The sequence below is a fragment of the Callospermophilus lateralis genome, chromosome 2 (genome assembly GCF_048772815.1).
Source record: "Callospermophilus lateralis isolate mCalLat2 chromosome 2, mCalLat2.hap1, whole genome shotgun sequence".
NCBI classification, from domain to species: Eukaryota; Metazoa; Chordata; class Mammalia; order Rodentia; family Sciuridae; genus Callospermophilus; species Callospermophilus lateralis.
The window spans coordinates 192,853,746-192,869,020 of NC_135306.1; the positions used below are offsets into that span (position 1 = coordinate 192,853,746).

Genomic DNA, 15,275 nt, shown 5'->3' on the forward strand with positions numbered 1-15,275 from the left:
GTGTTGCTAGTTTGTCAGGCTGGCCTTGAATTCATGATGCTCCTGCCTCAGCCTTCTAAATCACTAGGATAACAAGCATGTACCACCATGCGCAGTCTAAAATTTGAAAGGCTGTCTTCTGGAAGACAGAACAGATTAATGGTGTATGATTCAGATAAACATGTCAGCAGCATGATACCTTTAGGCTTCAATATCAGAAAACAATTTTAAGAATGAGGACATCCTCTTTCCTTTCATTTTGTTCCTCAACAATCAGTCTTAAAACCATTAGGTGCCCAGAGTAAAGTAGATGTTCTTGCTGGCCTAGGGGTGACGTGGAGTGGAGGGGTTTGGCATGGGGAGTCAGCCTAAAGAGGTTGAAAGGAACACCTATGCAGGCATGTCCCAGCACAGGGAGTGAGGACACCAGCAGGTGAAGGGCAGGCATGCAGAGGGCAATATAGCTTGGTGTGATTAATCAAGAGCCTAAGGAATGACTGGAGATGTAGCGCATCAATAGAGTACTTGTCTAACATGCATGAGGTCCTGGGTTCAATCCTCAGCATCAAAAACCACCACCACCACCACCACCAACAACAACAACAACAAAAACACAACAAAAAACAAAACAACAAAAAACACAAAACCCATATACCTAAAGAAGTAACAGGCATCTACATTTGGGACTGGCTTGGCTTGGGTCAGAGCAGCAGGAGCAGGGTGAGATGACTTCTACTATATGCTGGTAAAGTCTGATGCAGGGTAGAAAGTAGGGTAGAGTAGCGAGGGTGTCCTCTGCACAGGAGTGGCACAGTAACATCAAAGGGTCTGAGCCCAGATAGGACTGAGGAGACACTGGGGCAGGGCAGTGACCTAGTATGGGGAAATAAAGCTCCAGCAGCAAGGAAGGCAAACCCTAACTCTTTGGAATGTTATTAGGAATAAATGGATAACACACACAGTGAGTGAGCCCACAGTAAGCTCAGTCTGAGTGTTTGCTTTTATTAATGTATGAACATCCAGGGCCTGGCACGGTGCCAAACACACAATACCCAACAAACAGCTGCTTATTTATATTATACTATTGCTTTACATCCTACATACAACAATTGGCATCTGGTTGATGAGCAAAATTATATTTATTTATTTATTTATTTATTTATTTTTAATCTTACTTTTTTTTTTTTTGTGGTGGGGTTCTTTTTTTTTTTTTTTTTGTCTTTTTTGGAACTGGGGGTCGAACCCAGGGCTTTGCGAATGCAAGGCAGACGCTTTGCCACTGAGCTACATCCCAGCCCGGAAAATTATATTTAAAAGTTAACTTTCCCATAACTACTTGATAATACCAAACTTCCTTATTAGTAATTGCATTCTCTTTTTTACCCATACTTCCAAATGTGAGCTTTCTTGTTTAATTTTGGTTAACTTTTCCTTTCCTATTCCTTTAAACTCTACTTCCTTTCATTCTGACCCTTCAAGATCTTCTAAATCACACAATAACCCAAAACCACCATTACCTCAATTTAACAATTGAAACACCTAGGTTGGTACAACGAGCCCAGTTACTTTCCCTATCAGTACATGTAGAATAACTTGATACATATCTTATTTGTTCCATACCTGTCCTCGTTTGGGAGCATGCATGTATATTCCTAGATAGAGTCCCATGGAAGGGGAATAAGCAAGTCGCATTTTGTGCCCAGTTCCAGCAGTGAGCCGAAGGTCTTTGTTCACAGGGACATACTCCAGCATGTCAGCTATCATCAGACACATTTGGTCCTGCCCAAGGTAAGAGTTAACAGACCATATTCAAAGAATATACAGGCTAGAAAAACACATTCTATAAAACATTTTTTTGGTACTGCCGATCTAACCCAGGATCATGTACATGAGCGCTTTACTTTTGAGAAAAGGTTTCACTAAGCTGCCCAGGCTGGCTTCGAATTTCCAATCCTCCTTCCTCAGCCCCCCAGGTACCTGGGATTATAAGTGTGCACCATCATGCTGAGCTATAGATTTTTTGTTTTTAATGAGTTAAGATAAAATGTACCTCTTCAGCCTGATAAAATCACTAGCTGTTTGTTTTGTTTTGGTAAATCTTAAAAATTATTTTATCAATATGCATTTTTAAAACACTTTTGTTGCTCTTAAGTGAAGGGTATATTTTGTATTACTCTTTCAACTTTCTTGTAGGGTTCATAATTTTCAAAATCAAAAATCAAAGAAAAAAGGGAGGCAAGTATACAGAAAGCAAAGCTAAATGAACTGTCTGAATCTGGAAATGACCATAATTTCCAAGCCAAATGATCTTCTCTCAAAATTCACAATCCCATTTTAACTAACTGTTAATTATAAGTGTTGAATTTACCTTATAAGACCACATTCGTAGTTTGTGGTCCTGACACAGGGCAAAGATGAAGGCATCGTGCTCCACACAATGAACAGCAAGACTGAGTGCACGGTCTGAAGGCCCCTGATCACCCCTAAAAACATGAGACCCAATTTTAGAATTGTTGTAAATATCTGATCATTAGAATCTGCAATTCAGGAGATATAATAAAATTATAAACACATGCTCTCAGCAGAAGGAGAAAGACAACTGAAATAAGACAACTACACTTCTCTTTGGCTTACACCAATCACTATAGTAAATTTTAAAAGGTTCTACATAACAATTAAAAACTTTTCCTTTTATATTGTTTCAGTTTACATTGTTTCCTTTATAAAGTATCAAAAACCTTCTACTTCAGCAATTTTACACAAAATTGGTTTTGGTTAAATTAGGGCAGAGCACCAAACCGAATATTGCAGGAATATAAACAGCCAGTTTCTGCTGTCAAAGTCCAATCACAGGTAAAACAGACACTGCAGTCTGATTTTTCTTCAGATAGAATGTGCTGGTATGTAGACTCTTCTCTCCAGTGCAGTGTGTGCCTTGGAATAAGACTATAAACACCAGGAGGTGCTGACCAGTGCAAAAAGATTATATCCCCCAGGCCCTCTGATTTACCTGCCAGACACCACTTACCTGATAGCTGTTGGCATCCAACCTGTGAGCAATCGCTGCATCACTGAACTCTGTTTCAGTTCCACAACGGACACTATACCTACAATAACAGCCAAAGCACCTCTTGATCATACTTAAGAGAAACCCAAAGGCAAGATGACATAACAAGGCTTTATAATAGGTGACAGGCTTCTACATTTTTGTACTGATAGTTTTAGGATGCACCTTTTCTACATGTCACCCTAAAATATAATAAATTATTACTGCATCAAAAAAATAGATATTGGGCTGGGGTTCTAGTTCAGTACTTATAGAGCACTTGTCTAGCACAGGTGAAGCACTGGGTTTGATCCTCAGTACCACATATAAATAAAATAAATGTATTATGTTCACTTACTATAAAAATATTTTTAAAATATATGAATTCCCAAAATGTTTTGTTAATTTTTGCTTACGTGCCCCACTGCTGTCACTCTAACCTCACCTTTAGGAACATGTTGCCATTTACAGACAGTAACCTTTGCTACCACTCAGCAGAATCATTTCACTATTGCTAAAACAAAGTGCCCTTCACGTGCTGGGTAGTTCTAAGTGCTAGAGACAGCAGCAAACAAAATAAACTACTCATTAACATTTCATTGGGGGGAGTTAACTTAATTTAATCTAAGTTAAATTAAGAAGAGTGGTAACAAGTACAGAAAAAAAAATAAAGAGTATAGAAGACTGCTGGTGAGTTTCTGGGGAGGAGAGTTTGAATGTTAAAAAGTAGTGAGGGAAGGCCTCACTGAGGTGACACTGAGCTGGTAGCTAGCTATCCCAGGCAAATGCCCCAAGTACGCCTGAGTGTTTTAAGGAGTTGTAAGAAAGCATGTGGCTACAGGAGAGATAAAGGGAAAGCACAAAAAGACAAGGTCAGAGTGGCAGCAGCAGATCGCTGTAAGTCAATTTAAGGACTCAATTTATTCAAAGTGGAGATAAACACCCTCATTGGACAGCTCTGAGCAGTGTAGTGACATGTATCAACTAATGTTTTAAATGCATCAGTCTGCCTGAGAAACTCCTGAAGAGAAGTAAAGAAATCTGTTGAAACATTTAGGAAGCTAATTCAACACTCCAGGCAAGAGATAGTGGATATCAGTAGATAACCTTTATTCCATTAATTATAAATTCTCAATCTGAGGGTGGACAAACTAGTCAACTCCTTTCTACTAGAGGACTTAGAATAGGCTATCTTATATTTATCTGTTTTCTGTAATCCAATAGGTTTTATTGTTCCTCACCCACTATCCAAAACCCCTTGGATAAATGTAAAGCATCAGGAACTCATTAGGTAAACAATGAACAACCAATGCAGGGGCAGTATAGAAGCAATTCTTGTGTTGATGGTGGTGTCAAACTTTTAGAAGGTCTGTTTTTTGAATCCATGGTACTCAGGATGTAGCTATACCACTGAGGTATATCCCCATCCCCTTTTTAAAACTTCTGGGATAGGATTTTGCTAAGTTGTAAGGCTGACCTCAAACTTGTGATCCTCCTGCCTAAGCCTGCCTTCTGAGTCACTGGGATTACAGGTGTGTACCCTCATGAGTAGCCAAAGGTCTGTTTTCATGACAATATCTCTTTTTTCTTTCTTTTCATTATAGTATTGAGGATTGAACCCAGGGCCTCATGAATGTAAACACTCTACAAATGAGCTTACCCAGACCCAGTATTTCTTTCTTTTTTGTTTTGTAGTGCTGAGGATTGAAGCCAGGTCCTTATGTATGACAGGCAGACACTCTGTACCCAGCCTCCCCAATATTTCTTTTTTTTTTTTTTTAAAGATAGAGAGGAGAGAGAGAGAGAGAGAGAGAGAGAGAGAGAGAGAGAGAGAGAGAGAGAATTTTAATATTTTATTTTTTTAGTTATCGGCAGACACAACATCTTTGTTTGTATGTGGTGCTGAGGATCGAACCCGGGCCGCACGCATGCCAGGCGAGCGCGCTACCACTTGAGCCACATCCCCAGCCCCTCCCCAATATTTCTTGATTAAAGTTGAATCCATGCTCAATTCCCATTCTTACCAGAAATGTCATGAGGAGGTAGTTTAAGAACAAAGATGCCCCCAGAAGCAGATGGGAGAGCAAACAGCGCCTCCCCATCACTGCTAAGCCAGGCTGCTGAGGTGGTAGAATTAGGGCATAGTCCAGGTACTGTTGGAATTAATTGATAGTTGCAAGGATCCCTGAAATCAACTTTTCCAATGTCAGTGAATATTGACTGCATCTGACTTTCGATTACCAACTCCTATGAGTAATGAAAAAGAAAAATCTTTTAAAGTCACAATAACTTTGAATTTTGCTTAGTTTCTCTCAATTACTTAAAAAAAAAAAAAAAAAAAAAAACTTTTAAAATAAAAAAATTAAGATTCAGAAGAAAGTAATTTTTTTTCTTTTTTTAGTGTCAGGGATTGAATCCAGAGGTGCTTAATCACTGGGCTGCATCATCTTTTCAATTTTTTGTTTTTTAATTTTGAGACAGGGTTGCTCAGTTGCTTAGGAACTAACTAAATTGCTAAAGCTAGCTTTGCATTTGTGATTCTTCTGCCTCAGTCTCCTGCGCTGCTTCGATTACAGGAGTGCCCATCATGCCCACAGCAAAAAACTTTCTTTTTAAAGAATGCTATTTTGTGAACTTAAAATGTGTATCTGATTATCTAAAATTGTAACTACCAAAGTATCCTTGTTGAGGACTAACAAGAAATCCAAATTTCCCCAATTCCAAAAAATACTGTTCCAGGACTTAATTTTTGAGAGCTAGAATAATTTGAGAAATAAGACACTATAATTAACCAACTTACACTCCTATACATCCGGGAAGGGTGTGGTAAAAGTAACCTGTGCACTGTTTGATTGGTTAATATTAAGATTATCACATGATTCTGGGTCTCTGAGACATAAACCCCTCCAGGTAAGATGTTACAATTCTGGAATTTTAGGCGAACTGCATTATTCAACAGATTTAGGTCCAGTGACTCCTCCACCAGCTCCAATATATCTGCGGAGATCTTCCTGTGGGGGGAAAAAAAGACATTTAAAAAAAAAATTATGCTTTTCTCAACAACTGCTGCACTGAAACACACACACACACATACACACCAAAGTGAATGCTTCAAATTTGGAAATTTTGGATAAAATTCAGACCACTTGCCAGGCATGGTGGCACATACCTGTAATTCCAGCAATGTGGGAGACTGAGGCAGGAAGATTGCCAAGTTCAAGGCCAACCTCAGCAACTTAGGCCCTAAGCAACTTAGTGAGACCCTGTCCCAAAAGAAAAATTTTTAAAAAGGGCTAGGGATGTGTCTCACTGGTAAAGTGCTTTTGGGTTCATCCCTAGTACCACCCTCCCAAAAAAATTCAAATCACTCTTACATTCCATATTAAAATATACCATATTAAATTACCACCATATTAAAATACATAAAAACTGAGAGCCATGGTGCATGCCTATAATCCTGGCAGCTTGGAGGCTGAGGCAGGAAGATTGCAAGTTCAAAGCTGCTCAAAATAAAATATAAGAAGGGAGAGAATGTGGCTAGTGGTAAAATGCCCCTGTGTTCAATCCCTGGTACAAACAAAACAAACTAACAAAAAAGCAAAACAAAATCCAAGCATCAATATAACTCTATTAAGTCTTCCAAACTTGACAGCCCATCTATTTAGGGCAACATCCAATGCAATTAAACTCTACTATGATAAAAATTCATACCACATATCCATTACTAAAGAGCAGAATGTGGCTTCCCCATACACTACAGTACCAAACAAAATTGATTGCATATGTGAGTATTCTCTTCTACTACTCCTTAATATACACAGTCCAACAAAAATAGCAATTATTTATTTATTTATTTTTGGGGGGGGGGGGACCAGGAATTAAACCCAGAGGTGCTTTACCACTGAGCTACATGCCCAGCCCTTTTTAATACCTTTTTAAAAAAAATTTTGAGACTGAGTCTCACTAAATTGCTGAGGATCTTGCCAGATTGCTAAGGTTGGTCTGGGACTTGCAATCCTTCTGCCTTAGCCTCTCAAGTTGCTGGGACTACAGGTATGCGCCGCTGTACCTGACTATATATTAGAGAAATATTTTGAAAACACAAGAATAATTACACGTTGAACATATCAAAGTAAGTTTTTTTTTCTGATTTACTCCTCAAAATAAGTTTGCTTTTTTAAAAAAAATTTACTTTTTAGTTGTAGTTGTCAATACCTTTATTTATTTTTATGTGGTGCAGAGGATCGAACCCAGGGCCTCACGTGTGCTAGGCGAGCGCTCTACCACTGAGCCCCAGCCCTAGACCAGGAGTTGCTTTTTAATAAACAATGGTAAGCTCTGTGGTGCAGACATATCTGCCATGTGCAGTTGGACATCGTAGACACAGGAAAGTTACCTGGGACAGAGCCAGCATTCAATATCTTTTTTTTTTTCTTTAAATAAATGCATGTATATTTGAAGAAAAAAGTTTATTCAAACTAAAGTTGCAACAGGGAAGACAAACTATTTTGTTTAAAAGACTAATTTGGTTTTAAATTTAGATTAAAAATTACAACCCTCATTGCCGGTTGTAATTTAGCTTTGTACCCACCACAGCAGCTGTCACATCATCTTATTCTAAAGAAGACATTTCTTTCTCTTAACTTCTACATATACTTCATCTTTAAACATCGTGAACATGTCTATTGTTTGTGTCCTTCAATCAGCATGTGTGATGTTGATTTAGATCTTGAATGTCTTCCAAAGACCCAGGTGTTGAAAGCTTGGTCCTCAGAGAGCCATTACTGGGAGGCAGCAGAACCTCTATGAGGTGGGATCCAGTGGGAGGTCTTCAAGCCACTGGAAGCAAGCCCTTGAAGGGGAGAGTGAGACCTGGCCCCTCTTTTTCTCTTCTGCTTTCCGGCCATTGGTGAATAGTTTTGCTCCTGCCACGATGTGCTGCTGTGCCATAGGCCCCAAAGCCACAAAGCCAACTGATCCTGGTTTGGAATCTCTAAAATTGTGAGCCATATTAATCCGTTTATAAGTTGATAATCTCAAGCCCTTACAGTGAAAGAAAACTGACTAAAACTTGTGATTTGTTAAATCTTATTGCTTTCTTCCTCCTGACATTGTTCCTTCTCTTCCATTTCTACAAACTGGTCACCCTTGTGAAACTATAGCTATACCTTCAATCCATGGACTCTGCATCTGCAGACTCAACCAACTAAGAACTGAAAATGTTTCTTTTTTTGGGGGGGTGAGGAGGACTGCATCTGTACTAAATACGCACAGCCCTTCTTCTCTAAGCAATGCAGTATAACATTTATTATATAGCATTTCTATTTTATTAGGTATCATGAGTGATCCAGAGATGATCTAGAGAGGTTATACATAGATTATATGTATACTGGCAAATACTATGCCATTTTATATGAGGGATGAAAGTAAGCATCTGCAGATTTTGGCATCCACAGAGTTCCTGGAACCAATTCCTTAAGTACAGATGGTCAAATGTCCTGTAGCTTTATCCTTGGTACCTTCTTCTCAGCAGCACCAGTAACTGACTATTAAAGGCTTCTCTACCTCTTGCAATGGCCACATCTATCTCAGAATAATGAAATGGACCCTTTCTTGAAGCAAAAATGTCTCCATTGTCCTACAGTTACCATTTGATTTCTCTGCTTCCCTTAGAGCAAAACTCCTTGAAAGAGCTGTCCTATACCCACTCACTTAAGCCTCTATTATTGGAGCAGATCCCGACAAGGTCACCAAAAACTTCCATAATGCAAAGGTCAATTTTCGTTTCTCTTGTTACCTGCATTATATAGCATCTGACAACTTTTTACTCTCCTCCTTTTTGAAATATTTCCTTTAGCTTCTGGGACATTACTCTCTGATTTTTATTTTTATTTTTGATACTAGAAATTGAACCCAGTGACACACTACCACCGAGCTACACCCCCAAGTCCTTTTTATTTTGAGACAGGGTCTCACTAAGTTGCTAAGGTTGGCCTCAAACTTGCGATTCTCCTGCTTCAGCCCACTTCACTGACTCTCACCTTGGCAGCTACTCTCTTTCACAGGTTCCTGATCATCCTAACTGTTGGAATGCCATAGATTCAGTCCTCAGATCATTTCTACACAAGTATTCTCAACTGGGGTTGATTCTACCACATTCCCAAGGACTTAGCATTACCTAGAGATGGTTGTTACAACTGGGGAGGTAAGATGGGCGTGGGGGCTGTACATGTTATTATTTTGTAGTAGACAAAGGCCAGGATAATGCTCAATGCCCTACACCCTACAATAATTACTTATCTGGCTTCAAATACCAATAGTTCAGAAGCCTGATTTATTCACTCTCTAGGTGAGCACGCTCATTATAAAGCTCTAAGTGCCATCTAATGACAACAATTTCCAAATCTGTATCTTTAGTTCAAACCCTCTATGAAATTACTGACTATTGCTTCAATACTTTCTCTTGGCTCCCTACTAGGCATTTTAAATTAAACCTGTCCAAAAGAGGATTCTCAGGCCCAACAAATTAGGGGTAAAATAAAAAATAAAACCCACTTGTTGCATTTTATCTACACTCTTTTTCAACTCAATTAGAAGTATCACTAAAATGTCCAGATGCTTTAGCCAAAAATCTGGGGTATACGCTGTATAGGATGCAATATGAATTCTAATGGGGCTGGGGTTGTGGTTCAGAGGTAGAGAGCACGCCTAGCATGCGTGAGGCACTAGGTTCGATCCTCAGCACCACATTAAAAAAAATAAAATAAAATAAAGTATTATGTCAACCTACAACTAAAAAAATAAATGTTTAAAAAGATGAATTCTAACAAATTCACCTTGAAAACATATTCACAATCAGAACATTACTCACAGACTACCACCACCATCTGAGCGATCATCAACTCTTATCTGGATTGTGTCTTCCCACTCCCACCTTTCCCCCTTTCCTACTCTCTTTTGAGCACAGTAACTGCAGCAATACTTTAAATCATGACATTCACCCATTTAAAATACTCCAGTGGCTACATCTTATCTCAGAGAAAAATACTTAAATAACCAACTAAGCTTTGATCTGGTCCATGGCTATCTCTTTCTTATTATTAACCCTTTGTTCATGCAGCTACAGACTCTTGGTCTTTTATTCTTTTTTGAGACAAGGTCTGAACTCAGTAAGTTAGTAAGGCCTTGCTAAGTTGCTGGGGCTGGCTTTGAATTTGTGATCCTCCTGCCTTAGCCTTCCAAGTTGCTGGAATTATAGGTGTGCACCACGGCACCTGGCTAGACTGATCATTTTTTAAGTATAAAAACCCAAAATTCTTAAAAGTGGCCTCAGTGTTCCTCACAGTCTGAGTCCTGCCTCTCTCTTCAGCCTTCGCATTCTCACATCACTCTATTTTACCATAGCACTTATGCCACACAGACTTTTGGTCAGTTGCTCAAATCTGCCAAGTTCTTTCCACTTTATGGCTTTTGCATTGAGTGATCATGCTTGCTGAACTGCTCTTTTCCACTCCCTGAAAGTGCCTGGCTAATTTTTCATCCTTCAAATCTCAGTTTAAATATGACTTTCTACATCCTTCCCTGCACTGCCAATGTTCAGTGTTCCTACTGGTCTCTCATAGCCATTACACTTTTCCTCTAGAGCAAGTATGAAAATGTGCATTTACTTATCTATGTTGAGGTCATTAATTTAATGTCTTTTTTTTTTCATGAAATTGTGGCACACAAAGTGAGTCTACACCTATTCTTCCACAAGTACGACATATTGCATGATGAAAATAATAGTTTTTGTTCATCATTTCATCCCAGTACCTAGCACAATGCCTCACATGTAAAAAGCTCAACCGCACATCAGCAGAATGAAGCTATAAAGACTATAAAAACATAATAGACTCATGATTATAAAATTGGTCTTCAGGGCTTTAGCCCTTAAGCTATATTCCCTGTTTTTACCACTGTCAGGTAGGTGCCTCTCTTAGAACTCTGTATGTCAAATTTTCCCAATTCTAACATGAACTGAAAACAGTCTTTCTCTTTTCCTAAGTGTCGATTACTACTCGACAGGAATGCCGCTTCGGGAACTGTCGCGATTATCCGTACACCAGACAATTCTTCCTTCCAATGGGGTTTGGAGAACACAGCACTTACCAATGAATGAATCTGTTTCTGGTGACGGATAACAACTTGCCGCTTTCCACATAGAAAAAGCCCCCTGCACTCTCACTGTATTTAACCGTTCCAGCCACGGGATTTGTAGTCCCTGCAAAATGAACCTGGTCAGCCTGTACACGTGGTACGAAGGATGACAAATACTGAGGACGCTGAGGAAGCAGAGTGTGACGAACTGACAATCCATACAAAGGGAAGGGGAAAGGAGGGAGAAGTTAGACGCCAAGGAAGCTCTGATTCAGAGGCTGTGGGCATGTGGACCTAAGATGATGAACCGGGAGAGGGTCACCGATCTGGGGACCCATTGGAGGAGAACAAGGGGAAGGATCGGATCGCGCCCTCCCTGGCCACCTCCGTACCAACGCCGCAGACTGTGAATTCCCGAAAGCGCCTTGGCCTTTCGCGCTCGGTGCCGCTTAGCTCCAAGAAGCTCCGTTCCAGGGATCCCGCCGCCGCCATCTTCCCGCCGCCGCCGCCGCGAGGCCCGACGGGACGCGGGCGGGCCGCGCAGCCGTCGTCACTTCCGGGGGTGGGGCGAGCGGAGCGGCAGACAGGTGCTGCGACCTGAAGCGGGAAAGGCGGGTCCCTGGATTCTTAATAGGTCTTCCACCCGTAGAGTGAGGGTGGGCGCTGAGGAAGCCGCCTCTTCCCGCGGACCTCCGAGCGCCGGGCTGGGAGGCGTGCAGAGGACGCCTCAGGGCAGGGCGGGGCAGGGCTTATTTCCATTTCAAAAATCGGACCTGGGCGGGCGGCTGGGCCGAACCGACCCGAAGAACCACCTCCCGGGAGCCCGGGGCTCTCGGTTACTTTGCGAGAACCCGAGTTTGCGCTCGCCTCTCCGCCGTTAGGTGTCCATCTGCAAATCTCCCCCCGGTGTCTTTATCTTTACCCTTCAGCGACACGTGTAGTGGTGGAAGGAGAGAAGGACGTTTTGTTTTCTGTTGGATTTTTTCCGAAAGGAATATATAGTGTCGTGAAGATTAACGCGTTCAGTTTGACATGGATGCTGCAGCCTGCTGAGGTTACCTAAATGATACTCACTTGCAAATGTGAAAAGGAATTTGCCTTTCGTTTCCCCGCTTAGTTTTTGAAGGAGTAGAATTGAAAGACCCACCGATTCCCTGTCCAAGAAAAACGCACGAGGCACTGGCTGCAAACGCAAGAGGTTTATTCAGACACAGACGCCTGTGGGTGCTCAGTAAAACCTCAGCCGGAGCTTTGGTGAACTGGCACACCGGGCTTTGGGGTACAGGTCTTTTATAGGATAATGGGGCAGGTTTCGCGCGCGCGGGAAGTGACAGGTTTCTTATTGGTTATTTTGAACCCAACATATAGATTACCTAAAGGGCAAAGTTGTTTTTCACTTTATGTTCCTGGATAAATCTCATGACAGTTACATATTAACACTCTGGTTTTTCTGCTCCTGCTTATCATTATCAGTTCCTGTTTGTTCAGGCATGCCTTGGGATCTGCTTTTCTGTTCTTCCTCAACCATCCTGTCCTTTTACAATAGACTACCCTTAACTGATTAACAGATAGACATCTCTGGTGTCTGCTTGGGTTTGCAACACGCCCTGATGGTTTCACAATGGGGCCTGGGGTTTCTGGGCTGGGGTCTTTCAGAATGTGCTCGATATTGAGGAAAATACTAATTTCCTCTTTCCCCCCTTTCCTTAATGATGGCCAATTTTAAGCACTTGTGTAACCTTATTACCAGTGACGGCAACTAGCTGCTACCATTCTTATTCATTCTATTCTGACCATCATTCCACCTCACTTGCTGAAGACACCAACTCCAGCAAAGCATTCCCTTCTTTCCGCCTGCAATCCTTTGTTCTACCACCTTGCCACAATCTCTAGCTTCCTTGGTGTTTCCTTCTTGTCCTACTTAACTTCCATTAAATTACTCCTTTACCTAACTCTCATCGTATTCCACTAAAAATTACAATTTCGATTCAATCCAAATCTGTAGTTGAACATGGATGTATACAGCCTACTAACATGCCTCTCCCTTCATCAGGACTGAGTCTCAATTGGGTCCTTGATGCTTCCCAGAAAACGCATTCTATTTTCTTTGTCCATTTATTGCCTTAAATGAGTATTTCATAACTCCTCTAACTGCCAACACTTTCTCTTTCATCCTTGCTCTCAGCTTGCTTCTTCATTTAGAAAATTAAAGCTATCAAAAGAGATCTATCACTTTCCCCAGTACCAATATCTGTACCCATACACTTTGCCTTCCTTTCCTGTTGCTATATAGTGAATTGACCCCCAGTTTATGGAGAGACAACTTTTCTAACTCTTCCTTAGATCACCTCACCTGCTCAAGGACGTTTGCCCTAGCAATTCTCTTGTCCATCTACATCTTTGATATCTCCCAAGTTGTTTCTCTAAGTATATAAACATGCCATTATTTCTCCACTTCAAACAAGTCCTCAATTGGCCTCCATTCTCTTCTTGTACCCCATATTTCTGCTCCTCATTACTCAACAAAATTTAAGATCACTTTTCTCTCATTCTCAGTTAGACCTGCTTTTATCAGGTTTTGGCTCCTTGTGCCCTACTGCAACTGCTTTTTTCAAGATTACCAAACATATCATGTTACTATATCTAAGACCAAATTAATTCTCTTTGTGTGTGTGTTGCACTTGTGCATCAAACAAACCTACCAGGGCTTCTTGCATGCTAAGCAAGCACTTTACCATTGAGTTACATCCCAGTATCATTTTAAAATGTTTTGTTTTGAGACAGGGTCTCCGTAAGTTGCCCAGGTTGGCTTTGAACTTTTATTTTTTATTTATTTTTATTTTGTATTTGTATATGACAGCAGAATGCATTACAATTTTTATTACATATATACAGCACATTTTTTCATATCCCTGGTTATATACATAGTACATTCACACCAATTCGTGTCTTCATACATGTGCTTTGTATAATAATGATCATTGCATTCCACCATCATTAATAATACCATGCCCCCTCCCTTCCACTCCAATCTTTCTGCCCTTTCTAGAGTTCATCTATTCCTCCCATGCTCCCGCTCTCTATCCCACTATGAATCAGCCTCCTTATATCAATGAAAACATTCGGCATTTGTTTTTTGGGATTGGCTAACTTCACTTAGCATTATCTTCACTAGCTCCATCCATTTACCTGCAAATGCCATGATTTTATTCTCTTTTATTGCTGAGTAATATTCCATTGTGTATATATGCCACATTTTTTTTGTCCATTCATCTATTGAGGGGCATCTAGGTTGGTTCCACAGTTTAGCTATTGTGAATTGTGCTATTATAAACATTGATGTGGCTGTGTCCCTGTAGTATACTGTTTTTAAGTCCTTTGGGTATAGACTGAGGAGAGGGATAGGTGGGTCAAATGGTGGTTCCAGTCCCAGTTTTCCAAGAAATCTCCATACTGCTTTATTGGCTGCACCAGTTTGCAATCCCACCAGCAGTGTATGAGTGTACCTTCCCCCCCATCCTTGCCAACACTTATTGTTGTTTGTATGCATAACAGTGGCTTTGAACTTCCTAGTAGCTGGGATTACAGACATTATAGACATGCAACAGGAGCTCTGACTCTGGGAATACTTTCTTCATGTGGCTTCAGTACTCTCTTGACTTTTGTCTATTTTACTGACTTTCTTTTTAGACTCCTTTCCCAGTTGCTTCTTTTTTCCCTTCCTTGATGTTGGGGTGTCCCAAAGTTCCGTTTTTGGTCTTCTTTTCTGTCTACGTAGCCCCTTGGGAACTCATCTAGTCTTCTGGTTTTAAATGACAGATTGCCATATGCTGATAATTCCCAAATATATGTTTCCAGTCCAAACCTTTCCTCCAAATTCTACATTTATATATCCAACTGCCTATTTTGTATCTTAGATTTAACTAAGACTGAAGTTCTGATATTTACAAAGCTGAAGTCCTAATGTCTTTCCCAACACTTATTCCTAACTTATTCCTCCTGTCTCAGTTACCAACATCTTTCCAATTGCTCAAGCCAAAATCCTTAGAGTCATCTTTGAATCTTATTTTTCTCTTATCTAATATCCAGTCAGTCAAAAATTATATTGACTCTG

General features: G+C 40.5%; 1 protein-coding gene across 4 annotated transcripts in view; it reads right to left on the reverse strand.

The window, feature by feature from the left end:
* Nup160 (nucleoporin 160) overlaps positions 1-11,687 on the reverse strand; it is a 58,747-nt gene extending 47,060 nt beyond the window's left edge. For 3 of the 4 annotated variants that reach the window (XM_076847234.2, XM_076847235.2, XM_076847237.2), the window contains exons 1-7: positions 11,554-11,667; positions 11,174-11,285; positions 5,826-6,036; positions 5,050-5,272; positions 3,008-3,086; positions 2,348-2,462; positions 1,600-1,758 (exon numbers count right to left, since the gene is read on the reverse strand). In XM_076847234.2, coding sequence (XP_076703349.2) covers positions 1,600-1,758; positions 2,348-2,462; positions 3,008-3,086; positions 5,050-5,272; positions 5,826-6,036; positions 11,174-11,285; positions 11,554-11,653 — 999 coding nt within the window. In that variant the 5' untranslated portion in view covers positions 11,654-11,667. Of the gene's footprint in view, positions 1-1,599; positions 1,759-2,347; positions 2,463-3,007; positions 3,087-5,049; positions 5,273-5,825; positions 6,037-11,173; positions 11,286-11,553 lie in introns of all 4 variants that reach the window. The other variant, XM_076847236.2, reaches the window with a different exon arrangement.
* Between the last annotated feature and the right edge of the window lie 3,588 nt (positions 11,688-15,275).